Source organism: Chinchilla lanigera, unplaced genomic scaffold (genome assembly GCF_000276665.1).
Source record: "Chinchilla lanigera isolate Chin_1 unplaced genomic scaffold, ChiLan1.0 scaffold00145, whole genome shotgun sequence".
Taxonomy (NCBI): domain Eukaryota; kingdom Metazoa; phylum Chordata; class Mammalia; order Rodentia; family Chinchillidae; genus Chinchilla; species Chinchilla lanigera.
Window position 1 is genome coordinate 1447268 of NW_004955546.1, and position 27855 is coordinate 1475122.

A 27855-nucleotide genomic window follows, 5' to 3' on the forward strand; every position below is an offset into this window, starting at 1 on the left:
TGGGATTACAGGCATGCGCCACCACGCCTGATTTGTCTGTATTTTCATCAAGTTGTCTTTTATTACTGCATTGTAAGAGTTCTTTATACACTCTGGGTAGAAGTTTACCCACCTTCCAGTCCTTAGCTTGTATTTCTTAAGTTTCAAACAACATAGTTTATTTATTTTGAGGTGGATGTCTATGTTTCCTATGCTGACCTCTAATTCCTGGCTTCAAGTAGTCCTCCTGCCTCAGCCTTCTGAGGAGCAAGGACAAAAGGCTATGCCACTGCATCTGGTTATCAAGGTCTGGCACATGCTAGGCGTATGCTTTACCACTGAGCTTCCATTCCTAGGGTTTTTTTTTTTTTTTTTTGGTGAGACAGGGTCTCTCTGTGTAGTGCAGACTGACCTTGAACTTGCTTATGTAGCTCAGGCTGGTCTCAAACTCATGACATCCTCCTGCCTCAGCTTCCTGAGTGCTGGGATTACAGGCATAGGCCACCATGCCTGGCCCTAGCTCTCTTTTTGTGTCCTAAGGTTTCCTTCCGGGCACCTTTCAGCTTCCATGTTTATGTTTACATTATACATTTTCCCCACATAAATACTTTCCCCAGAACTTTTTTTTCTTTTTTTTTTGGTTTTTCTCCGGTACCGGGTTTTTTTTCTTTTTGAGATAGGGTTTTGCTATGCAGTTCAGCTGGACTTGAACTCACTTTGTAGCCCAAGCTGGCCTTGAACTCACAGCAATCCTCCTGCCTGAGCCTCCCAAGTGCTTGGATTAGAGGCATGCACCACTGTTTGGCTTGTACAGAACTTTGTATTGAAAACTATCTTTTCTCCCATTAAATTATTCCCAACAGAAAATATAGGTGGGTCTAATCCTATTCCATTTATTTATACTATATGTCTGTCTTAGTTCAGATACTATCATTATGATTATTATGATTTTCCAGTTTGTCTTTTAAAAAGTGGCTTTGACTTTCTAGGTCCTTAAGTTATGAAACTTGTAAGTATGGTGTTATCTTCTCAGGGATTCTTTCTTTTAGCATTTTGTGCTTTTAGGAATATGGTTACTATCTCTGTAGTTATCTGAGAAATTATTTGATTTGTTCTAGAGCCTCATTCATCTGCTTTGTTACTTCCACTGTTACTCTTCAGAGTCCAGGTGGGTGGCCTTCAAAGTGTTCCACCTCACTGGCCCCTGGGTTGGCCTTTGGTGACCTAGAAGAATGGGGTTGCAGCTTGCTTAGGTGTGTTCTTTGTTTGTTTTTCTTTTTTTTTTTAAATTTAATTTCTGGGTTGGTGCTTATAAATTACTTATGGCAAGTAGCTTTATTGCTAATATTCAGAACCCTTAGGAAATTACTACTTCTCAGAGATGTCTTCCAGGTGTAGCTAGCTGGCTTTCAGTCTGTTGCAAGATCTTCAATTTACTGAGGCTGAGAAGTTGCTGCTTATTTGTTTTTTTTTTTTTTTTTTAGCTTTTCTCCGGTACCGGGAACCGAACTCACGACCTTGCGCTTGCCAGGCAGGCGCTTTGCCACTGAGCTAAATCCCCAGCCCCGTTGCTGCTTATTTGGTCTAGCCCCTGGTTCTTTGGCACTGGCCTATAGTGTTTTTTATAACCCTCAGGCAATCTCTGCCTTTGCATACTAGGAAGAACAACTAACTAGAAGAACAATTATGTCACCTTGGGAAAAGTTGTACAATCAGCAATAACAATAGCATCAAACAGCCTACAAAATGACAAACTGGGAAACTATTTTGCCAGCTCTAACCTTATGAACTGGATTTGTGGTTATAACAAAGTAAAAAGCTAGAGAATGGTATACATTAGATATGCCCTCAGTATGGTGATTTTACCCTTTGGGAGAAAATTTAAAAAGCATCAGGGGGGAAAAATAAACAGAAGAAAAGGAAGAGATTAGAAGCAAAGCTGAAGGACAAAGGAAGATTATGCAGAGTATGGGAAACTAGTGAAGAAGACATAAGGGAAAGAAAAGGAAGAAATAAAAACAAGAACAGAACAACAATAACAACAAACTAGAAACAATGTCCATGTTCATGTAAAAACAAAAACAATCAAGAAAAAATAAAAACAGGGCCAGGGATGTAGCTCAGCAGCATAAGCGCTTGCCTGGCAAGCTTGAGGTCATGAATTCAATTCTTTGGTACCAAAAAAAAAAAAAAAAAAAAAGAAAAACGACAAGAAAGGGCTGGGAGTGGTGGTGCGCGCCTGTAATCCCAGCACTTGGGAGGCTGAGGCAGGAGAATCGTTGTGAGTTCGAGACCAGCCTGGGCTACAAAGTGAGCTCAAGGCCAGCCTGAACTGCATAGCGAGACCCTGTCATCTCAAAAAATAAAAAAATAAAAAAAAAATTGAGACAGTCTTGCTAAGTTGCCCAGGCTGGGCTTGAACTTGTCATCCTCCAGCTTCAATCTCAGAGTTTTGGAATTACAGGCATGTGCCATCACACCCAGCTCACACTATTTTTTTGAATGCTAAAGCTACTATGCATTTCTAGAATAAACCTCACCTCAGTGTGATGTAATGCTATTATAGGTTGCCATTTTCAAAACAAATTTTCACATCCATGTACATGAAATTGACCCAATTTTTTCTTTTCATGTTCCTTCTGGCTTAGGTAATTGTGTTCTGTTGGTCTCATAATATGAACGAGGAAATGATTCTTTGGGTTACGTTTTATGTAAATTATATTTTTCTTACATGTTTGAAAGAATTTGTGCCACCTATGGCTGGACTTTGTTAAATTTCATCAGCTACAAATTCAACTTATTAGGGCTGAATTCTCTCCTTGGTACATGCCTTTTAAGGAATTTTTCTGGTACATCTAATTTGTGCATTTGCCATAAAGTTGGTAACATTTATTACTCTTCTAATATCTGTAGGATTCATAGTGATGTTTTTTCTTTCATTCCTGATATGGAGACTTTTATCAGTCCTTTCAAAGAGCCAGGTTTTGATTCCATTGAATTTTCTCAATTGTTTTTCCATTTTCCATTTCACTTTTAGTTCCTATTTTTCTTTCTCCTTGGTTTGTGCTAAATGTGCTTTTTAAAGGTTTTTTTTTTTTTTAGTTTCTTAAAGTGAGAGTTTAGACTTGAGTTCTTTTTATTGTCTTTTTGAGACAGGATCTCACTATCCAGTTCAGGCTGGCCTTGAGCTCACTTTGTAGCCCAGGCTGGCCTAGAACTCGCAATGATCCTCTGAGTTCTTTCTTACCTAAAATAAGCATATGCAGGGGGCATACATTATGCCTTGTTCTTTTTTGTTTTGAGGAGCCTTGTCATTGCCCAGGCTGGCTTCAAAACTCCTTGGCTCCTGTGGTCCTCCCACCTGCACCTCTACCTCCAAAGTGGCTAGGAGTACAAGTATGTACCATCACAGCCAGCTTGTGTCTCTCATTTTCTGAGATCCCACTTGCTGATGATCTTTCTCTTGATCTCTTTCTCGTTGTGGTTTTATAAATATAAAAACATTTTCCTAAGGGGCTGGGGATTTAGCTCAGCAGCACAGCGCCTGCCTGGCAAGCGCAAAGTCATGAGTTCAATTCCCAGTACCAGAAAAAACCCAAAAAAACCCCCAAAACCCCCCCCCCTAAAAGCAAAAAAACCACTTTCCTAGCATTTTATGTTGTCTTTAGGAATCAGACATGATTAACAAAAATCATTGTCTACCACTTCCTCTGCTTTAGTTTTTCAAGCCCCAACATGGTTTCTGCAGCGTCTGCTGATGAGGCTCCACATGCCCCTCTGCCAGCCTTTCCTAGCTCTGCCTGGAACTTACCTGTTAGCATCACCTTTCACAATCTCCTTTCAGTGCCAGCTTTATTGGTATCTACCTTGGGCATGTTGCTTTGGACCTTCCTTTGCTTTCAGCCTGGACGTACCCAAAAAGCTGGCTGCATTCACGAAAAATAACTGTTCCTGAAGGGTTACCCGTGGCAGCAGGGTGTGTGTCTGTGTGTGTGTGTGTGTGTGTGTGTGTACAAGACTTCAGTTAAAACAGTGTATAGGAGTCTATTACAAGAGTAACTCTTCTCCAGCTCTTTACTGTGGCCACAGACTGATGTACATGTTGGCATTAAACACTGGTGATTTTGATGTCCACTGTATCACCAACCTTTACCCCTCCCAGCTTAAAATGGATGTAATATATAATCAGAATTTAGGGCAGGGAACTCAAAGAAGATATGAAAAACACAAGGCACATCATCTGAAGAAAAACAAGAGTACCAATTCTGCACAAAATGTGAACAAAGGAAAACATGCCCTACCTGGACAAATAAATTATAAAGTTCTCGCAGTTAAAAATTCTAGGTGGATATATAGTTCTAATAACACCGGCTGAACTGAAATACAGACGTTCCACTCTATCCCACGTGAGGGACCAGAACACCCCCACCCACTGTGCAGCTTAACTAAGTGCTTGGCGCTTTGAATGAATGAATGACTTTTCAGTGAGGGCACATAGCTGACTGACTCTCATCTTTCTCCTTTGAGGAGTAGAAAGGTAAGAGATACATTAGAAACATGAAAGTCCTCACAGCATTAGAGACCTGATCCAGCCGCGTCACAGATCCGGGTCCTTCCTGTGCACGCGCTGGTGGATGTGCAGGTTGGAGCTTTGGCTAAAGCCCCTGCCACATTTGCTGCACTCGTAGGGCTTCTCCCCTGTGTGCACACGCTGGTGGATGAGGAGCTTGGAGCTCTGGCTGAAGCCCTTGCCACATTTGCCACAGTGGTAGGGCTTCTCCCCTGTGTGCACCCGGAGGTGGATGCGGAGATCTGAGCTCTGGCTGAAGCCCTTGCCGCACTCGTAGCACTGGTAGGGCTTCTCACCGGTATGGATACACCGGTGGATATGCAGGTTGGAGCTCTGGCTGAAGCCCTTGCCACATTCCCCGCATTTGTAGGGCCTCTCCCCAGTGTGCACCCGCTGGTGGATGTGCAGGTTGGAACGCTGGCTGAAGCTCATGCCGCACTCTCCGCACTCATAGGGCTTTTCCCCCGTGTGCACCCTCTGGTGGATGTGCAACTTGGAGCTCTGGCTGAAGCCCTTGCCGCATTTGTCACACTTATATGGCTTCTCGCCAGTGTGGACTGCATGATGGATGAGCAGGCTAGAGCTTCTAGTGAAGCCCTTGCCGCATTTGTCACACTTGTAGGGCTTCTCGTCAGTGTGGATGGCCTGGTGGACAAGCAGGCTGGAGCTCCTGGTGAAGCCCTTGCCACACTGCATGCATGTGTAGGGCTTCTCTTCCATGTGGCATCGCTGGTGCCGCAGGAGCTCTGACTTCTGACTGAAGTCTTTTCTGCACTGGTTACACTTGTGTGGCTTTTCTGCAGGGTGGATCTTTGTGTAGAGATCAGTATCTAGGCTGGTGTGCAGCAACTTCCCACCACAGTGACAGGACTTCTGCTCTGGGTGAGCTCTCTGGTGTCTGCAGCTGACCAGTCGTGACTTCCATCTTGAAATGTCTTTGCAGTTACGGACAAAGGGATCTGAAGATTCTTTCACTGGCCTACTCTGGCAAGTGGCTTCACCACCAACCAGTGGCGACGCTGGCTCCGTACTGTCGGACGTAAGTTTAACTTGCAGGTTTTCAGAACCCCGGGCCATGGTAGGCCTTTGCTCCCTCATCACCTGGCTCTTGGTGCTCTCTTCAGGTGCAAAGACACCTCCGCTCTCCCAAGGATCCTGGGGCTCATTCTTACACAGCTTCCCAGGGGAGTCTTGTGTGGCCATCTTGCTTGGGGCTGCCAAAGACAGGTAGTTTTCACTTTCAGTGTCTGCAAAGTCACTGAAGAATCACCAAACTGTTGTTGTTTCTGGAATATGACAAGATGCTTCTCCTCACTTCTGGGAGGGATCTAGCCCAGGACCCCTATGCTCTTCCCCTGAGTCACAATACAGTCTCCATTCCCAGGTGCTAACTGGCCACGATCTCTGAAATCAGCTGCAGGAAACTTGTGTGACAGGTCCGACTGTCCTTTGTCTCAAAGATGCCACAGAATTCTTTTGAGTCTCCTAGGAAACAAAGAGAGTTCAATGATAAGAACAAAGGGTGGATTTTAAGATTTCGGAACAGAAAGTTTGGTTTGTCCTAATAGTCATGTCCTTTGTGTTAACATAGGAGATGATGACCCAGGTTCAAAGGCACATGAACCGGGGATATAGCTCAGTGGCACAAGAATCCTGAGTTTGATTCACAGTACTACCCCACCACCAAAAAAAACAAAGACACATGATCCCACTCCACTTTTTTTTGGTACTGGGAATCGAACTCAAGATCTTGTGCTTGCCAGGCAGGCGCTTGTGCCGCTGAGCTATGTCCCCTGCCCCTCCCACTCCACTTTTAACCACAGCCAGTGAAGGATTCCTTTCCTAATCCTACAGAAGCCTGTGAATCCTGCAACCCTGACACTGGGGCTGAGTGCAGAGAGATGTCCCTCTGCAGTGGCCCTCACTGCCCACCATCAGGATTCTGAGCTGCTTCCCTGAGGACCAGTTGCTGAGGTGTCCTCTAAAATGACATACTCACTCCAAAGGTGTCAGCCTGGGAATGCAGGACTTTTGGAGAAACTTCAAGGTGGTAAATTAAAAATATATGTGAAGAAAAGGGGAGAGGGACTAATGAGAGGCACAGTTTCAAGAAACAGAAGAGGAAATAGAATTTTAAGAGTATACAATTAAGATCCCAGAGAAACTGGAGAGAATAACGCATTTAAATAAAATCTAATAAAGTACAGACACACTGCTACAAAAATAATCATAATTTTTCTAAACTAGTAAAGTGACTGAAATGATCTAAATTAATACGTAAGATGTAGACCCCAAGTGATACATGCTATAGGATGGCAAGGCCTCATCTGTTCCTGAGGGACCAAGGCTGAGGGCTGTCAGGCCTTGTCCAGGGCTGCAACCCAGACCAGTGGAAGGGTAAAATGCAGCTAGCCAGATAGGGCTCAGGGATTCCTCTGTAGCACAGCTTTAAAAGGTAGACATGGAAAAATGGAAGGCAGAAGCCCATTTCTTAGGAGAATGTTAGAACAGTAAAGTCAAGTGTAAGAAAATGATCAAAGAAATAACAAAAACAAGTGTTTCCCACAACTCGGGTCATAGGGCCCACGGAGTGATAAACCTGATGTGTAAAAAGACCCATGAGTGAGCATACCCTTGCTAAGCATGTACACTTCAAGAAAAACAAAAACCAATGATCTCTTTCCCATAAAACCCTAAAAGCATTCAGATAGGAAGACAGACTATGTACAGTTAAATGTGAATTACAGCCAGGCGCAGTGGCGCACACCTGTAACCCCAGCACTCGGGGAGGTTGAGGTTGGAGGATCATCGTTGTGAGTTTGAGACCAACCTGGGCTACAAGTGAGCTCAAGGCCAGCCTGAAGTGCATAGCGAGACCCAGTCTCTCTCTCTCTCTCTCTCTCTCTCTCTCTCTCTCTCTCTCTCTCTCACACACACACACACACACACACAAAAGTGCATTGCAGAGACACTGAACTCTGAGATGGCAATACAGGAGGCCTAATGATAATATAATGACAATGATATTTGCAAGTCTGAGGAAGAGTTATTGTGAAATTAGAATTCTATAGTCATTTTGATGGGAGAAAACAAGTAGATACTCTTTCAAATAAAGGATTTGATTTCTCAATCACTCAAATGAATTGTAGTATTTTTTTAAATTATAAAAATGATGCATGATGTAAGAGATAGCAGTAAACAAATATTTCAATAAAATACCTAATTAGGTTGAATCAATTACTGATGCATGAAATAAAAAATAATTAACCAAAACTCCACAGTATCAGTATGGAAAAAAAAATCCCACTCTAATAAGATATATTTTAAAGAGTAAGAGTTAGCTATGGGATGAGGGGATTCTAATCACAGTATACTACTTTCCAGGGACCCATTTTTACAGCATAAAAACAGTATCATCATTAATTACTGAAGGAGTGAACACAGGTTCTTGGGAGGATGGTTACCTTAGGGGAGGTAAAATAAAAATGCTGTATCTTCATTTATGACATGAGGAAGTCAACAGAAAATATCAAGTACTGGTAAATTAAGAAATGGCAGTACATCACAATACTATAAATTCAGATTGAACTGATACTGTAGCAGCATTTCCCACCTTTTACAGTACAAGCCCACATCTGAAGACAGGATACTGGTGAGCAGAGGGACGGACACACTGCCAGCACCTGGCAGAGTCATTCAGGCATGCACATGGTGTCTTGCTGGAGGAGACCTTCTCCAGGGCTGGGCAGGGCTGTGGCGTCATGTGCTGTGACCGCTTGTGGGACCACAGCAGTTAGGGGTATGGTTTTCATTGTGTACCTTCTCACACTTTTGAAAACCAGGTGTTATGATTTAGATCTAAAGTGGCCCCCAAAGCCTAACATTTAAACGGTGATTAGACTGGGGAGGCTGCACAGTTGCCTAACTGTTGGGAGGTGGGGCTGAGTTAGAGGAGAGTCACTGTGGGCATGGCCTTGAAGGGTGCATCTCCCTCAACTCCTCCCTGATCCTGTTTCCTGTCCACCATGCGCCTGTGCCATTATGTTCTGCTTTAGAACAAGCTAACTAGAAACCAAAACCTCTACAAACTGTGAGCCAAAATAAACCTCTCTGCCAGGCGTGGTGGCACACGCCAGTAATCCCAGCACTCAGGAGGCTGAGGCAGGAGGATTGTTCCAAGTTCCAGGCCAGCCTGGGCTACAAAGTGAGTTCAAGGCCAGCCGAAATGGTATAGTGAGACCTTGTGTCACACAGACAAAAAACTCAAAAAACCCAAATAAACCTCTCCTTCCTTAAGCTGTAAGTGTTGGGTATTGTGTCTCAGCAACAAAAAAAGTAAGATACCATGTGAATGCATGTGTGTGTGTGTGTGTGTGTGAATGTGTGTATGTGTGTAAGAGAGAGGGACAGAGAGAGAGAGAGCTGTATAAGCACTTTGTTAGAATGAAAAACAGGGTCACAACTGAGCACCTTTAGAAGCCTTGCTGTGGCCCCCGTGGCAGCAGAGCCTGGAGTGTTGTTTTGTTAGAAGCCTTTCCATGCAATCTGTACATGCATCCCATGTTTACAGATTTTAAAGTCATGGGAAGAAAAAACAAAAACAGAACAATAACAACAAAACAAACAAAAACAAAAAGCAAAAGAAAAAAGAAAAACTGCAAGCAGGGTGTGGTGGGGCATGCCTGTAATCCCAGCACTCAGGAGCCTGAGGCAGGAGGATCAGCACGAGTTCCGAGTTTGAGACCAGCCTGGGCTACAAAGCTCAAGGCCAGTCTGAACTGCATAGGGAGACTCTGTCTCAAAAAGGCAAAAAAAAAAAAACCAACAAAAAAAAAACCCCAAAACCAAACAAACCAAAAAAGCCTCTGCAGCTTGGAACAGTTAAATCATACGGTACACCAATATTAAATGGTGAAAAGACATTGTTTCAACACCCTTACTGTACAATACCTGGGATGGCAGGTGCAGAAACGACAGGTGCAGTAACTGCAATGGTGCAGAAAGTACAGGTGTATGAATCAACAGAAGAGAAATTTTACCAATGAAAAGTTTTTTATAAGCAGTAATAAAATTTTATGATATTAGTATTTAAACACTTAAAATAATATGAAGAGTGACTATGCAACATTAGGAAAACATTGACATTTAGAAAAGGTCATTTTATAGGGAGTTATGACAAATAAGCTAACACGTAAAACAGGAAACTAAAAAATACGATATCATGTCATAAAACTTTAATATATACACCACATGAACCTTAATTGAGATATGTCAAGTTGATTAAGAAACACCCAGGGAATTTGTAAAGCTCATTTCTAGCTGTGTCTGGGTGCACGTGTAGCCTTGGGGTCTGTTCTGGCCCTCACTCCTTCCTCTTTAGCCTGTTGCCCTGCTCTGCTTCTTGGCCACCATGAGCTAAGCATCTTTGCTCTGCTACACTCTACCACCATGATGTTCCTGCTTTGAGCCAACCATGGACTGAGTTTCTTGAAACCACCAGCCAAATTACACCTTTTCTCCTTTAAGTTGCAGGGGTCGGGATTGTGTGTCTCAGTGATAGGAAAGCTGCCGGATACTTAATACATAAATAGGGAGTACATAGAATAAATGGGATACACAAACTGTTGGGGATTTCATTTCACATATGCTTGTGTTGCTTGATTTGAGACTTTGTCTTACTGCATAAAACAAAAGTGTTGGACAACTATATACTATATATATATATATACACATACATATATACACATATATATATTTTTGTTGTTGTTGTTGTTTTTTGTTCTATTTTGTTTTGTTTTTTGAGACAAGGTCTTGCTGTGTGGTCCAGGCTGACCTCAAACTTGCAGCGATCTTTCTGCCTCAGCCTCCCAAGTGCTGGGATTACAGGCATGCACCACCATGCCTGGCTAACTATGTCCAATTTTCTATCAGTGAAGATGAAGACACATGGCAGCTCTTGGAGTTGGAAGCCCACACAGTCCTCCTGTGTCCTCTGTAAAACCACAGTAATACTAGGTCAGTGTGAGCACAACACTGCCCACTGTACTTAACATAAACTCTCATCACTGCCCTCGATGCCACGAGCACCCCGGCCCTGCCCACACTTCCCCCACCCTACCCTCAAGGAGGTGTTCTAGCCACACTCCCCCTTCTGGGTCTCTAGGCTTCTCCTTGCATGATTCCCTGCCTGAACAGCCATCTGTTTAAACCATTAATCCTTTAGCTCTCAGCCTAAATGTCGTATCAGAGGCCTCCCCAGACCTCTCCAAGACACACCATCACCTTTATCCCACCACACACCTCCATTCTCCCAGAGCAGCACTGTGAGGGCTGGGGATATAGCTCAGTGGCACAAGCGCCTGCCTGGCAAGCGCAAGGTCCTGAGTTTGATCTCCAGTATCACAAACAAACAAACAAAACAAAACAAAAAACCCAAAACATTATGGTCTCAAGATGCATATATTACAAAACAAAACAAAACAAAACAAAACAAAAAAAGCCGGGCGTGGTGGTGCATGCCTGTAATCTCAGCACTCGGGAGACTGAGACAGGAGGATCACTGTGAGTTTGAGACCAGCCTGGGCTACAAAGTGAGCTCAAGGCCAGCCTGAAGTGCATATCAAGACCCTGTCTCAAAAAGACAAAACCAAACAAAACAGAGCAGTGCTGTGTCCTTTGTGGGACCTGCCAGATTCATAGGAATATGCTGTGCTTGTGTAATGTTCCCCAACAAGACCCTAAGAAATATTTCTCACCTGCTCAACTCTGCTGCAGTCAGTTATTAAGTACTGACTATGACTACACAGCATTGAAAATAGTCCCATATCTCTTGGTCCCATGTTCATAGAGCCAAGCAATTGCATACTGAAAATACTTGACAAAAAAACTGTACCTGTATTGAATGCTTATAGACTTTCTGTTTTTGGTCATTAGTCTCTAACTAATATAACGGCATAATCACTTATATAGAATTTGCACTGCATTAGGTGTTATAAGTAACCTTGAGATGATTACAAGGTGTACATAGATGCTATGCCATTTGATATGAGAGACTTAAACGTTTTGGATTTTGGTGTCTGCAGAGGTCCTGGAGCCAAATGCCTACAGACAGTAAGCAGCAACAGTATCAGGTATGCTGCTTTCCCTCCTGGAACCTGGCTAGAAACAAGGAAAAAACCAGATTGGAGATTGAACGGTTAAAGAAAAGTATCCATGAAAATGTGTAACCAAGCCTACGAATGAGATAGAAAATACCAAGAAGGAGTCAATGGAAGGGGGGGGCGGTCAATGGTTTCACACAGGCAGTGGACTTCAAATAAAGTCTTAAAGGGCAAAATTAATCAGGAAGCAGAGTATGGGCAAAGGTTCTAGCCAAGGAAGCAAGAGGACACAGGAGAAGAGAAAAGGCTGGTAGGGAGGGTCAGCATCTTGGGTTAGACTCAGGACTGCTGCTCCTGGGTCAGACCAGGCACAAGAGCACTGAAAGCCAGTCCAGGAGTTCAGAGTCTCCACATGAGACATAACTCCAGCTTTATCCAGGGTCGTGTGAACAGTAACCTTAAAGAGAGGTAAGTCTACTTACCAGATCTAACTTGAGATCTGGAGATTCAAGTATTAAGTACACCCATTTCAGATGAGGTCTATGGCGGGCACAGCAGAGGGTGGAGAATGGGGATCTAACATGAACAAAGTGGTAGGGTGGGGAGGCTGTCATTTATAAGACCCTGCTACAGACTTTAGGAAACACCAAGAGTGGGCTGCATTAACCATCCTGACTTGATGAACACTAGTGGATACATGTACTGAAATATCATACTGTACCCTACAAATGTGCACTGTTAACACACACAATTTTTTTTTTTTTTTAACACAGGGTCTCCCTTTATAGTTCAGGCTGGCCTTGAATTCATGGCGACCCTCCTGCCTCTGCCTCGCGAGTGCTGGGATTATGTGCATGTGCCACCATGCCCTGTGTTAACATGAAATTTTAAAAAGCAATCAAGGAGATAGAAATGTTGACTACCCCGATTTTATCACACACTGTATACTGAATTATGTACTGAATTACCACACAGTACCCCATACATTTGTACAGTTAAACAGTGTCAAGTTAGGTGTGGTGGTGCACGCCTGTAATCCTAGCACTTGGGAGGCTGCGGCAGGAGATCCAGTAGGAGTTGAGGCCAGCGTGTACTACATAGTGAGTTCAAGGCACCCTGCACTACATGGCAAGACTCTGCCTCAAAAAAACCAAAAAAAAAAAAAAAGGCTTTTAACAGTGTTAATAAATTAAACAAAACTTAAAGAAATAAAAAAGAAAAAAAGATCTAGTGGCGGAGTGTGGCTCAGTGTTAGAACACATCAATGTGGCTGAGTTCAATCCCTGCCACAACAAGAAAAACAAAAATTGGTGTGAGATTTCCAGAGACTGAGTACTGGGAGAAAGAAACTTAATAATGATTCATTTATATCTAAACTATGGGACTGGAAGAACTTCAGTACTAATGAAAGGGAGAATGTGGGAAGTTAAAAAGGAAAACAATGTTGAAGTTTTCCACTGCACTGATTGCAAGTAGTCCAGGATATTCAGGGAGACAGGGACTCCACCAGGCACACACGGCAAAGCAGAGCTGTGACATCAGGAAAGTGGAGACCTGGCTATCAGAATGGAAAGGTGGCGGAACCTTCTGGAGGGCTGTGTATGAGGGCACACACGGCATGTTTTCTCCACAGATGACACTGACCCCACAGCCCGAGAAGGGTTCTCTAGGCAGAAGGGAGAAACCCACACATTACACTGGGTTGTGGTGAAAAGCACACCAGATGAAATCTTCCTCTTTAGTACATAATTTTTCTCAGAGGGAAGTTTAATTTAATGTCCCTTGGAGATGGCGATTTAAATAAAAGGCTGTGCCCACTGACTCACTATGACCAGATACACAGCGATCCAAGAGCAGCACGGGCTGGGTGTGGCCCCGGAGGGGAGCGCTGACCAGTGTGCATGAGGCCTGGCTTCATTCCCAGCACGGCAAAAACAACAAAACATAGCCCCTGGGATTTTCAAATTTATGAAGACTGAACTTCAGAATAAGTAAGAGAGAGGCCACAGGAAACAGGACAAGTACCTGGGCCCCAGCTACTTGAGGAGGCAAGAGGACCACTTGTGCCAGGAGTTGGGGTGATGCAGGGAGATGAAAACAGAAAACAAAACACAACTCAGGCTGCACTTTCTCGGGAAGGCTGCAGCTTCCAAATGAACAGCGCCAGCCCAGCACAGTGCAAGCCCTGCTTAGGCACAGCACACACAGGGACATGGGCCATCCCAACAGGGGCAGCAGCCCTCTGCAGAGCCTGCCTCCCCAGCTGGGCTGCAAGGATGCCTGGAACCCTGGTCACCAGCGAGGGAGGGCCAGGGCCCTGCTGGGACAAGGCAGGAGGCCCCAACGGCTACGACAGTGTGCTGTTCTTCAGTCATTTCTGCAGAAGGTCTTTCACCACAGAAAGGCAACTACATGGTTCAGCCAGGCACGCACGTGCTTATCCAACTTCCTACCTAGTGAAGTCTTTTTAAATTATTATTATCGTGCTATGGGGGATTGAACCTGGATCCTTCGCAATGAGCTCTAAATGCCTAAAGTGCAAATCATTTGACTAATCTTCCCTGGATTTAGGGACAAACTGATGTTTTCATCCCCCCCCCCCTTTTTTTCCTTTTTGAGACAGGGTCTCCCTATGCAGTTCAGGCTGGCCTTGAGCTCACTTTGTAGCCCAGGCTGGTCTCGAACTCGCAAAGATCCTTCCGCCTCAGCCTCCTGATTACAGGCATGTGCCACCATGCCCAGCAATTTTCACCATTTTAAATAACTCTAATAAGCCGGGCATAGTGGTGCACGCCTGTAATCCCCGCACTTGGGAAGCTGAGGTAGGAGGATTCCTGCAAATTTGAGGCCAGCCTGGGCTACAGTGTGTTCAAGGCCAGCCCAGACTACACAGTGAGACCCTGTCTCAACCAAATCAACCCAACTCTAATAGTCTTTGGCCACGATAATCAGGTGGAATGACTGATTAATTCCTCTAGACAGATACCTACAATTCAAGATGACATCTGAAAATGCTCTTTGATTCAGTGAGAAGTGTTTTCCAGAAAAAGTGTATCACCAATGACGCTACCAGTCCCTAGGTGAGACTACCAGTCCCTGGGTGAGAGCATCTTACCCCATGTTGCAACCATGTTTGGGAGGGTAGAAGGGAGGGAATCCCTGCATGTGTAAGGAAAGACACAAGGGAAGGCACACACCTCAAAGTAGGGACATACTATGGAAACAGAGCCAGCACAGGCGACATGAGAGGCTCAGAAAAGCGCAGTGAAGATCAACATGAGTCTTGAAGACACAGTCTCCTAAAGAGGCAGCCAGGGACTGGTAGGACTACAGCAGGTCGCACAGTCAGCAGGGAGCGCAACAACCACAGCCTCCCACAGGGCTTCCTTCTCCCAGGGGCCTGCCTGTCTGACCTGCAGCATGCTGTGCAGCGCATCATGGTCTCTGCTCAGAGAGCTTATCTCAGGCCCACATGGGGCCTGGCTGACTACAGAAAGCACAATGGGCCCCAAGCCCAGGCTCAGCAGGGGTGGACCAGGTCTGGGCTGGGCAACTACCCACTCTTCAGTTCTTAGCATGCCAGCAACAAGAAGAAACCAGGTAATTCGGGCTCTACTTGTTCTTACCGCCAAGTTCCTGCAGCCCCGCAGGGTCACAGCACCCTTCTGTTTCCTCTGGGCAGGGCCTGGGCACCCCTGCTCTTCCTCCATTGGGTCCACAGACACATCCTTGAGTGTTGCTGGTTCCTAGAACATGAAGCACATCCATCCTCAGCTGGAGGCAGGGAAGGCTAGCAGGCTGGGGAGGTGAGGGGCCACCAGGTCCCCCTGCAGGTTGGGGTCAGACAGCAAAGTTGGGCTATGCGGTGAGACCCTCCCTTCATAATATGGCCACTTCCATGCAAACCTGCAACCTGTGCCACTGTCCCCTGTGGCCCCATTCCCACCCTTGTCCTCATGACCTCACCACACTGCCATTTCTCAGTCTCCAGGTACCAAGGAGCCTTGCCTTTCCCAAGAGTGCAGCAGCCACAAGCAGGGAGTTTACTACTTGACTCCCATGTCCCCATCCCCAGGTCTCCTTGCCATCCCCACAGGACAGATCTGTACCCGCCTGTGCCTCCCTAACCACCAGCTCCCCCTGCACTGCCTCCTAACCGTCTCTACTAGCTTCAGCACCTCAGTGTCCCATGCAGCTGTCAGCTGGATGACCTTGGAGAGCACCTGCCAGGCCAGGCCTGTGATTTTCCAGGGCTCTTCAAGGGGCAGAGCACAACACAGACTCATCCTGTCCCGTGAGGGTCTGCAAACATGGTCCCTGTCCTTCCAAGTCTCAGCCACGGGTGTCCTCTGATGACACTTCGAGGCCTCAACCCACATCACACTCCTCAGCTCAGTGCCTGGGCGTCAGTACCCACTGCACCCCTGGGGCTTGCTCCATCTTTTCATGCCCAGTTCCTTCTCACCGGCTCTCAGCCTCATTGCTACTTTTTTTTTCTTTTTTGTCTTTTGGAGACAGGGTCTCGCTATGCAGTCCAGGCTGGCTTTGAGCTCACTTTGTAGCCCAGGCTGGTCTCCAACTCCCAACGATCCTCCTGCCTCAGCTTCTGAGTGCTGGGATTATAGGCGTGCACCACCACGTCCGCCTACTGCCTCCTTAGAGACAGGTCCCAGACCATGTAGCCCACTTGAGCACCTAGGAGCTGTCACCTCCTGGTTTCGTTTCTGTCTAACTTGGCCACCTTGCCTGTGCGTTTACTTTCTTATTTACAGTCTCCCCCAAAGTCATGTAATCCCCAAGACAGAGAAGTAAGTGATTTGGTCACTGTAAGCACAAGGTCAGGACTGCAAAGGGACAGGAGTCAGATACTGTGCTTATTCAGATCCTTCAATGTGCACAGCTCTCACCAGGGACCTGATGGGCAGGGAGGATCCAGGCTTTAACATTCACTCAACATCTGCACAGATCATGGGCTACACCCACCTGTGGGCCAGGCTTTGCAAAGCGAAGTGACAAGAGTATCTTGCAGACAACAGGGGCCAAATAAAGCCCAATGCCTAATCTTGGCCTCACAAGGCTGCTGTCCTGCACACTGGATCCTCTGAACAGCTTCTGCCCCAGATTGTGGAAGCAGTGTTCCTTCCTCAGGACTCAGGGCAGTGCCTGCCCTGCAGGAGACAGGATTCACCCAGAGGATCACCAGTGGAGAAGGCGACAGTAAGGAAGAGCAGTAGCTTTCTCCCAAGCTTCCAAGGTCAGTGTTTCAGTTTATATCAAGATGCCCCCCCAAGGGCCCTGTGTGCTCACAGTGGGGAGCTTTTAGAAGGTGACTGGATTATAGGGGTCCACAGCTGACTTCCTGTTAGGAGGTGGGGCATGGCCTGGAAGGCTTTATCTCCCTCCCTGGCTCCTTCCTTTTTTGCTCTGCCTCTTGGCTGCCTGAAATGAGCAACTCTCTTCCACCCAGGCCCCTCTGCCATGCCATCCTGCTTTGCAGCCAGCTGACTATGCTTAGCCCAGGAGCTTGAGGGCCTGTCGAGGTGACAGAGCAATACTCTGAGTCATTAAGGAAAAAATATTTCACCATGATATTTTATTCAAACATCTTCAGGTATGACAACCTGTTCAGCTATGGAGAAAGCACAGCCTGCACCTATAAAACATGGGGTTCACTTCTGGCTCTGCTGCTCTCTGCAACGAATGATGAGACCCTTCCCATCCCCCCAAGTCACAGTTCTTCACCATCAAACACTAGCAGCAGGGTGGGGAGGGGTTGGTGAACCCCTTCCACCAGATGCTCTATGATACTATGTGTCAGTCTTGAGGTGACTTTCTACAAATGCTTCTATGGAGACAAATGACAAAGTGTTTTGCTTTTTTTTAAACAAAGTGATATTTGGTAATTCAAAATTTATTGCATCAATTAAATATGTAGACACATTATTGGCGGGAGGAAGATCTGGTTAGGTAACCCATTTTAGTTACACCGACATCACGTATGCATAAGGGAATTTCTCAGTCAATCTTTGGGTGAGTGGGATAACAACGCAGGGAAAATCTCCCGTCTGGAGCAGGTAGCTAGGAAACTCAGAATTCTTAAAAACCACCACAGATGATTCTGACGCATAGACTGAAGAGCATTTCTAGGACTGACTGTGTAATGACTATGCTGCCGTTTAACTTTCTCATATTTTTCACTCTTCATGGTAAATGAATGATCACCATTAATTAACATGCATGCACTCTGTATACATGTAATGAATCCACTCATCAAGAGGATGAGTTCCTTAACGAAAAGCACCCAGTTAATAATTCTACTTGTTTTCCTGAAACACTCAGAATGATATCTGACATGCTACAGTTTCGATACGGAGCGTCCCGGAAAGGCTGTTCACAAGCTAAAGGCATGATTACTAGCCTTTGGAGGTGGTGGACGGAAGTTAGGTCACTGGGTGTGTGACCTCGAAGGTAACACGGGGATCCTAACCCCTTCGTCGAATTTGTGGCCACCATGAGGTGAACAGGCCTTCCCAAATGCTCCTCCTACCACAGCCCAAAGTGAGGAGGCCAAGAGCCATGGGCTGAAACCTCTGAAAGTGTGAGCCTAAATCAATCCTTTCTCCTTCAAAGCCGATTACCTCAGGTGCTTTGTCACCGACAGGGAAGACATATTGTGAAATGTCTGCAAAAAAATGCCAACTCTGAGGCGCCCAGGCAAAGGTGCTCTGTGGAATTTTTTGACAAAAGAACACAGCTGTGCACTCTGAGAAGCGGAGCAAAGTTATGGAGGTGCGGTGGATACCTGTGCGAAGCCCAGAGACATCATCTGCCAGCTCTTTGCCCTTAGTATTTAATGCCTCAGTACCTCGATGCCCATGTGTATGAAACTCCTATGTCTCACAGTGAGCTCTGACAACAATGAGGAAAACACACGGTACAGGAACAGGATCAGACATTAAACAGGCACGCAGTGATGATGCATACCTTCCTCCGGAGAAAGCAAGCTTATGTCTAGTGTCAGACACAAGGCATGTCAGGAGAAACCCCAGCTCACCTGGAACTTGATCATGTCCTCTGCTCAGGGAAGAGCAGATTCCTGGAAAGGCAGAGTTAGGAGGGGAAAAAAAAAGCCATGAAAACCAAGTCCACCTTGACTGTGGCAGTCAAGCTGGGCATGGTGGCGCAGGCCTGTAATCCCAGCACTTGGGAGGCTGAGGCAGGAGGATCGTTGAGAATTCGAGCCCAGCCTGGGCTACAAAGTGAGCTCAAGACCTGCCTAAACTGCACAGCGAGACCTCGTCTCAAAAAGACAACCCCCGCAAAACCAAAAAACAAAACCGGGAGTCAGTTCCTGCCCTGACTCCTTTTCCTCCCTTACCCCTCTCCGTGGGGCTTTGGATCAAACAGGGCGACTCTCCCTGGCAAATCCGAGGTGAATGAACCCGTGGGCTGCGAGCATTGCGGAGCTGCGCCAGTTCCTCAGGCTCCCGGTTCTGCCCTAGAGCTTGGGGGAGCTTTGCCCAGGTCTCCTCCCCGACCTTCTTCCCAAGCCCGTATCTTTCGGCAGCACAGGGCTCCGGGGCCCTGCGTTCCTCTCCGGGGTCTCCCTCCGTCCCTGACGTCCGCCGAAAACCGCCTCGGGACAATGCCGCGCAGGGCAGGGGCACTGGCGAGGGGAAGACCGGCAAGGCGCTGCGGCCTTACTCGCGTGGGTCTCACCCGTGACCGCGGTTCTGCGGAGGGGCTGGGAACACGGCGCGGACTGACGTGCGCCCGGCCGCGCTCCAGCACCGGGCCCTGCCAGGATGCCTCTCTCAGCTAACGCAGTCTGACCGGCTCCCTCGCGCCTGGAGCCCACACCTGGCCACCAGCACGCTGGACGCCCACTCTGCCCTCGCCTAGGGCCCCAAACTACAAATCCCAGAGAGCTGCGCGCGGGTGCACCCACTTCCGGCGACCCTCTCCGGAGACCATTTCCGGGCGGCGACCGGGACTTCCGTTTAGCCTAGGGACTTTTTAGTCAGTGTCTCGTAGTGTTATTTTAGGGCTACCCTTGAGGCGTTTGTCTGGTGTTAAAATACCACCAAGGAGAAGGTAATCTCGTTTTTACCTTTACAAATATGCAAAAATTAATATTTACCACCTGACATCATCCTGTCACCTTCAGAGTTCATTTTTTATCCGAACTGTTCAAAGCCTTAACCTCGTGGGGGCGCGAGGTTTTCTGAGGTAGGAGAAACACAAGTTTCGAGCCCAATTTAGCGTTTTAGCGGACCCTGTCTTAAAAAATAAAGGACTGCGTATGTAACTCAGTTCGAAGGTCATGGGCTCAATCCCCAGTATCCCAAAGAATAAAAAATCCCTCAAATCCCCTCCCTCGCCTCAGCCTCCCAAGTGCTGGGATTACAGGCAGGCGCCACCAAACCTAGCTCTGCAGTTATTTGGAGGAAATTAGAGCAAATGCAGAAGAGGAGGGGAGAGTCAACGTGATGCTCGGCATTAAAGAGTGGGGCCTTTGCGAGGTCATTGGGTCATGAGAACAGAACTTCATGGTGGTTTGAATGTATCCTCCAAAAAGCATCTATTGTAAACTTACTCCCCAGAGCAACTGTCAAGAGGGGGTCTTTGAGAGGTGATTAGGCCACAGTGTTCTGCCCTCCGGAATGGACTGATGCAGGTTGTTTTTTTTTTTTTTTTTTTTTTCTCCGGTACCAGGAACCGAACTCACGACGTTGTGCTTGCCAGGCAGGCGCTTTGCCGCTGAGCTAAATCCCCAGCCTCCTGATGCAGGTTGTAAAAGACTTGATCTCTTGCAGTCATTCTCTCCCTCTTCTCTCTTTCCCATTCTCTCCCTTCCTGTCATCTCCATTGCCATGGGATGACAAAGCCAGGCCTTCACCAGATGCTTGCACCTTGATGTTGTCTTGCCGACCTCCTAAACTGTAAGAAATAAATTCCTTCCCTTTGTAAATTACCAATCTGTGGTATTCTGTTAGAACAGCATGAAACAGTCTAAGGCACCTCACAAGTGGGTCTAGGGCTCATATAAAGAGGCCCAGGAGACCCCTTATCACTCAGACCGTGCAGAATACAGTGAAAGATAGCCATCTGTGCACCAGAAAGCAGGTGACCAGGAACCCTGTGAGGAGCACAGAACCTATAAGGAATGTGCCAAAACAGGTGTGATTGGACTGAGTGTCACTAAATCAGGAGTGTGTGCCTCACAGGGTGTGTGTGGACCAAGTTCTGTGGGCATGAGTGGCAGAGGGAGAGCAGGAGCCCTGAGCACACAGCAGGTGTGTGGTCTTCCCAGACTACCTGCCAGCGCCCTGACCCTGGCCCCTGGCCTCCAAAGCTATGAGATGGATTTCCGTCCTCAATAAGCCATCCAGGTTCTGGTGATGTGTTATAGTGGCCAAAGACACCTTTCTTGTAGTCATGTCTCATACTCAGCTTTTCACTCACATAACGCATCTGACTTAGTGACACTCAGTCCAATCACACCTCTATTTTGGCACGTTCCCTATATACTCTGTGCACCTCAGGGTTCCTGGTCACCTGAGGATGTAAGCTGGAGTGTGGCACACCCCAGTTTCCTAAGGAAGCCTCACTGTGCTGTTACTTGGGAGGTTGTGGGGGAGGGGCAGCACATGGAAGGAGAAACAAGTATTAGCTTTCCACTGCTGAGATGAATACCTGAGAAAAAGAACTTAAATGGAGGAAGGATTCATTCTGGCTCATGGATTCAGAGGTTTCAGTCCATGGTCACTTGGCCTGGTAGCTTTTGGGCCTGAGGTGAGACAGATCATCACGATGGAAACTTGTGGTGGAGGAAAGCTCTCCTATGAAAGAAGAGAGTAAGCTGGAGAGGCAGGGCTGGGGACAAGATATCATCCCCAAGGCTATGCCCCTGTGACATATGCCCTTAAGCCAGCCTCTCCTAATGGCCCATCTAGCTATGAACTCATCCATAGGCTAGTCTTTGTCCCCTTCCTCATCTGCGCTGCTTCTTGGTTGCCATGAATTGAGCAGCTTTACTTCACACCCCCCAATAAGCTTCCACCATGTTTCTGCCTTGTAACAGGACAATCATGAACTGATAGCTCTGAAACTGTGAGCCAGATATACCATTTCCAACTTCAAGTTGCAGATGTTAGGTATTTGGCTTCTGCAGTGGGAAAGCTAAAAAATGGTCATATCAAATCGTACCAGGAAAACCAGGCATAAGAGCTTATCAGACACATCAGATACAACCTCCTCACCTGAGACCCATAAAAGAAGAGCAGCTCACACTGCAGGTATGGTGCATCAACCCCATCACTTGGTCACTTACCATGAAACTTACCCAGGAAAATGGACAGGCAGAGAAGCTCCATTCTTGGGGCTCCAGCTCAGCAGTTTCTCTTGTTTGTGACATACACACTACCTGCTACAGGCTGACACTCTGAAATTGCCTGTTGATGGAACCCACGTGCTTTGAACAACTTTGAGGCCACCTGCAGTGACTTTTACATCTGTATTAGCTGTTTTTGGACTCCCCTACAGCACCCCTTTAAACCTTGTGGGTGCTATTACCCTTTCTTAGCCATTCTATAGCCCATATGTTACTATGTGAAGTGTAATGTATGGCTTGAATATTATAGATTAATGATTAAAATTGGAATAGAATAAAAGAACTTGTGACTGTTCTGCTTATGTCTACCAAGTGAAATCAAGAGTACTCAGTGGGTTAAAGCTGAAGAAATTGATGTAGCTTGTGACTGTTACAGAAATGACCATATGCTTACTTTGCACTATGTGCTTGAGAAAGTTGCCTTTTAGGGGACCTTCGCATGCATTTATTGTGTGCCCCTAGACCCTATGACTCTTAGCTTACCCCATAAACATGCTGAGACCCTGATTAGCCTAGATTACACCAATCAGTGAAGCAGTTATTTTTAAGGACCAGTTTATCCCTGTAAGTATGAACATGGGGAAGTTTTCCCTGCCTTCTAGTGTTTTACCTGGCAGTTTTCCCTGTATTTCTGTTACTATAAATAAACCTTTGCTTCCCACTTTCATTTCTGTTTTCCTCATCTCCGCCAGACCTGATTTCCCTGTTTCTTCCCAGAGGCTTTCGGCTTTGAGCTAGCCTCTCCTTTCTTCATTCTTCGCTAGATTGAGGGCAAGGAGCTGGATAAATGGAGCGTCTTTTCACGGGAGACCCCAGCTCCTCAGACCCCCATCTGACACTACATACCCATACAGTTATAGTGAAAATTCAGAGATGATGTATATTTAGGACTTGACATGGTATCTATTACATGTTAAGTTGGTATTGTTATTTTGGAAAGCATTTAACGTTTTTTTCTTTTTAAAATATTCTGCCTCAGAGCCAGCCTATTCCCCCGATAAATTCTAGGAGAAAGCTCATATCATTGCCATGCCTTTCAGTTTCTGTTTTTTTGAACACTTCTTTGTGTTGGGCAGTTTTAGGCTCGGCAGACAACACTGAGTCAAGTGGTCTCCACCCTCCTGAAGCTCACGTCAGAAAGGATACCGACAATGCATACCTGACCAGTACTGAGGAAGCTTGTGAAGAAAATAAAGTGTGAGTTGCCAGATAGATGGTGGTAGAGGATAGGATCGAGAAAGAAGACCTTGATGAGGCAACAAAGATGTCTGCACTGAGAGATGAGGTCCATTGAAGAAGATTTAAATGTTGGGGGACACCAAGGTGGGTGGTGTGGCCTGGAAGGAGGGAGGGGTCACGACTTTCCCCTCATTCCTCCTGGTTTTCCAGCTTTCTCATTCCATGAACAGAGTGTGGACTATCGGAAGCTGGCCTTGAGTCCCTTTTTTTCTCTGGCAAAGCCATTCTGGTTTAGGCCTTGGTTAAGGGTGTAAACAGTGGCTCTGGGATGAATAGAGTTGGGTTAGCTTTGCAGGGTAGTGACATTTGGGGATGTGGTATGGTTTTACCTAGATGGAGTGCAGACATTTGGGTGCTGCACAGCAGGCCTTGTACAGGGATGTGATACCGGAAAACTATGGAGCTTTGGTTTCTGTGGGTAAATATGACATTTTTTTTAGACTCTGAGTTGGTCTAACAGACAACTTTCTGTTCCATAGGGTGCATGGTTTGTGATAATTAAAAATCTTAAATGATTATTATTATTATTTTTGAGACAGGGTCTCACTATGTAGTTCAGTCTGGCCATGACCTCACTATGTAGCCCACACTGGCCTTGAACTCACAGCAATCCTCCTGCCCTAGCCACCCAAAACCTGCGATTACAGGCATGCACCATGCCTGGCTTAAATTATTCTTTTTTAATCATGGGTTTAGAGGCTGTTTATGATCCTTCCACCCCTCAGAAATGTTAGAGTATATGAAATTTAAGAGGGCAGCTTTGCTGTGTGTGCTAATTCAGGTCTTTAGCTTCTGCATGTCTGAACTTACCTGCCTTCAAAAACAGGAGTCTCTTACCTACAATAAGAAACTTTTTTTTGTTTTGTTTTTTTGAGACAGGGTCTCATTATATAGTTCAGCCTTGCCTTGAAAGGTGGACCCGATTTTGTAACTGACAGCCTACCTCCACTTGTACTACTGTAAAATCATGATATCTTGGTCTACCCTGTAGGCCTACCTGGTCATCCACATCCCTGCAGAACCTCCAGGTGATACTCAGGTCTGCGTGACTCCTTTGCTTATAACCACAGTCAGTTTCCTTTTATTTTGTATTCACAGGGCTTCTGTCTTCCAAACCCAAACAATCTCCCAGCGAGAGCAAGGGGTTGAGCTCTGTGTGGAGGTGTGACAGTCTGGCCAGCCCCTTGGGAAGGTGAGTGAGGCTGGAACCTTTCCAGCAGCTCTACAGATGGGACACCACAGAGCTGGTGCTTGGGCAGAACATGCACTTCAAAGAGCCCATCTGGACTCTGGTTGCCTCTTTAAAAGTTTTTTTTGTTGGGAGGTGCTGGGGGAGGTGAGGCTAGGGCATCTCATATGCCCATACTTTCCTTTCTAGGTTCATCCTCATGCCAAACAACTTCTCTTTGCTTTTCATTCTTTTCTCTCCTATGGACCACTGCTCCCTTCAATCAGGCCAGGCCATGGGGCTGGGGATTTAGCTCAGTGGCAAAAGCACCTGCCTGGCAAGCGCAAGGTCGTGAGTTCGGTTCCCGGTACCAGAGAAAAACACACACACACACACACAAAAAAAAAAAAAAAAAAAGAAAAAAAAATCAGGCCAGGCCCAAGACTGCTATGAAATCCTCACTCTGGATTTTTGGTTGTTATTTTGGTGCTGGGGGTTGAAGCCAGGCCTTGTGGATTCTAAGTACGCACTCTGCTACTGAGCTATGCCACAGCACAGTCTCTTTAGTTTTATCAGGCTGTCCTTTCTTCTTACCTTCTGTCCATTCTTGATTCTTTCCAAATTCTCTCATGTTTGCTTGTTAAGTGGCTATAAACTACGTTGTAATGGCAGTAACAGACCCCAAATATAAGCATAGCTTCCTATCGGGTAATTGCTATTTTTGGCAAACAAAAACTGATGGGAAAGCATTTTCTTCCCTTTTCTCTTTTTTTTTTTTTTTTTGTGGTGCTGGTGACAGAACACAGGGCTGCAATGATGCTAGCCAAGTGCTCACCAGTGAGCTACCGCCCAGCTCCTCATGTATATTGTTTTTCTTCTCTGTACCTCTTTGCTCTTAGCTGTTATTTTTTCTGTGAATACTGTGCAACATCAATACATCAGTTCCTCAGTATTGAAATTCCTTTCTAAATCTTTAAGCATTAATATTTCTATCACCTAATATATCTCTAGTGCCAATATTTTCTAAACTCTATTAGTTTGCCTACATCATTTTCAGGGAACTTTATAAGTGTATTTCACAGAAAATATCAGAGATAAATAATCCTGCTTTACAGGAGGTGAAAGGATGTTTTTGAATTTTTTGTATGTAATTTCTTCGTACTTTGTTTAAATCCCCCCATATTCTTGTATACATTCTTTATAGAATAACACTAGTAACACAGTATTTTTTGTTTTGTGTCTTTTTTAATTTTTAAAAACTTTGTTATTTGCGATGTTTACAACTTAGATGTAATAGAAACTGGTGTTTCCTCTGATTCCTTTTATCCATTTATTTTTTTCCTTTTATCCATTTAGAGGATAATAAATGTTTCCACAAGCACTTTACAACCATTTAGTGGTTTATGATATTTTTCTTTTCTGTGTATTTCCCTCTATTTGTTCATTTTTATAAATGCTTATGGTATAAAATTCAGATAGTTCAGATAGACCCATGCTGTGCAGTCTCCTTCATAATCCTTTCTAATCAGTTTCTCTCCCCAGAGGCATTCTGTATAAGGTTCTTGTGGAAATTTCCAGATAAGAAGTATGCTTTGTACAAGTATGTATGTGTTCATTTTTTAAAAGTACACACTAGCACACTATTCTACATCTTACTTTTGTCACTCATATTTTGGAAATCTTTTCATATCGCTAGAGCTGTCATTTTCTTTTTAGTGCAAGAATACTGGCACACTTACTTATGGAATTGTAAATTAGCAATATACTTGGTGGTGAGAAACATAATTTATACCAAGGTACTTTTGACTATACTTTGCATGTGCAGTGTATACCAACTTTGATCCCTTAATATTTCTGCCTATTAAAAGTTAGTAAAAGCCAGGCATGGTGGTACATACCTGTGATCCCAGAACTTGGGAGTACACAGGTAGGAGGACTGTAAGGCCAGTCTGGACTACATAGCAAGACCCTGTCCTGAACCAAACCAGAAGTAAAGATGATCTTTACAGTATTGTAGTAATGAAAAGTTGTAGTAATTGTGATGTCCATAAGAGAGCAATAGTCAAATTAAGATACATGCTTTCCGGGCTAGAGATGTACCTCAGCGGCATAGTGCCTGCCTGGTAAGTGTGAGGCTCTGAGTTTGATTCCTGGTACCAAGCACCCCCCACCCCTGCAAGCCCTTTAAAAAAACTCTTTGAAAAGGTATATGCTTTCCTTGTTATTTAATAATTAATTAAAAGGCAGTTCTTAAATCAGTTACTATTTGATAAGTTAGACGTGTATGAACTGACAGAAAGATGTCTAGAACATTGTTAAAAAAGCTGAATCATGAAATAATAGTATAATACCCTCCCTAGGTAGTTTAGGTATTGCTTAGATCTTTTATGATAGAAGTATATCAAGGATAGAGCTTAAAATATAAAAGAAATTAATAGAATGGTATAAAACAGAAGGAAAGGAACACATTTGTTCTAGCAGCCCTCAGAAATGAATGTACTTGGGTTACCCTGAAGGACTCCAATCCTTGTATATTCCCTTCCCCGAGTGTGTGTAGAACTTGAGACTTGCTTCCAACTGTGTATAGAGTATGGCAAACATGATCAAATGTCACTGCTATGATTAAGCCACTTTTTTTTTGGTACCAGGAATCAAACTCAGGACCTTGCAATTGCCAGGCGGGCGCTTTTGCTGCTGAGCTATATCCCCAGCCCGATTAAGCCACCTGTATCTGTGTTCTTAGTAGACCGTAAAGATAAGTTGAGTTTGTTGACTTAGAAAACTTCCAGGCACCCAAGAAAATCTTCAGCCAAGAACCAGGAATAAGCTGGGACCTTCAATACTACAAAGAAATGTATTCTGCCACCACCTGAATGGGCTTAGGAAAGGATCTTCTTTATCCAGAGTCCAGAGAGGAATATGGCTTGGTTGACAATTAGGAGTCAAGAGTTCAGCGGGGCTGAAGTAATAATGAAATTCTCTTGGGCTGGATGTCTGCAGTGATTGGATTCCACAGCTTGGAGTTCATGCCAGCTCTTTTGGGAGCTCAGCTGAATCTGCCAACTAGCATGCTTATATGCAGTTTGCATGCTATAATGGTTTCAGGATAGTTGGGTTTTTTACATGTTGGCAGATTTCTCCTATGGCAAGTATCCCAGGAGACCCAGGCAAGCTTTTCAGACCTATCCTTGGAAGTCACGTAGTATCACTTCTGTTGTTTCTATTGTTTGAAGCCTGTCCAGATCAAGGTTGACTGTCTTTTCATGGGTACCAGAGAATGAGTAGTATTTTAAAATTGCCTCATACTTCTTAAAAGTACACATTACATATAATAAACATACAGATCTTAAGTGTGAATTCAGTTGTACAGACTCATGAGTCTATCACCTTAAGGATACATTTTTTT

The 27855-nt window shown here is 45.3% G+C and overlaps 2 protein-coding genes across 2 annotated transcripts in view; one reads left to right on the plus strand and one right to left on the minus strand.

Annotated features, from left to right (window-relative positions):
- Positions 1-4035: 4035 nt before the first annotated feature.
- Znf239 (zinc finger protein 239) lies at positions 4036-19578 on the minus strand. Its single transcript, XM_013508408.1, has 4 exons — positions 19028-19578; positions 18634-18745; positions 15276-15395; positions 4036-6034 (listed from the first exon to the last, which is right to left on the minus strand). Exon 4 carries the CDS (start codon positions 5750-5752, stop codon positions 4577-4579), a length of 1176 nt encoding a protein of 391 aa, XP_013363862.1. The 5' UTR covers positions 5753-6034; positions 15276-15395; positions 18634-18745; positions 19028-19578; the 3' UTR covers positions 4036-4576.
- The window catches only part of LOC102008576 (NADH dehydrogenase [ubiquinone] iron-sulfur protein 5-like), a gene marked incomplete in the record, with an annotated part of 43066 nt that continues 20709 nt past the window's right edge, over positions 5499-27855 (plus strand). The window contains 3 exon segments of the mRNA XM_013508414.1: positions 5499-5588; positions 23119-23365; positions 24380-24473.

Excerpts from the sequence above, each read along its gene's own strand:
- Znf239 (XM_013508408.1), bottom strand. The coding sequence starts at position 5,752 with ATGGCCACACAAGACTCCCCTGGGAAGCTGTGTAAGAATGAGCCCCAG.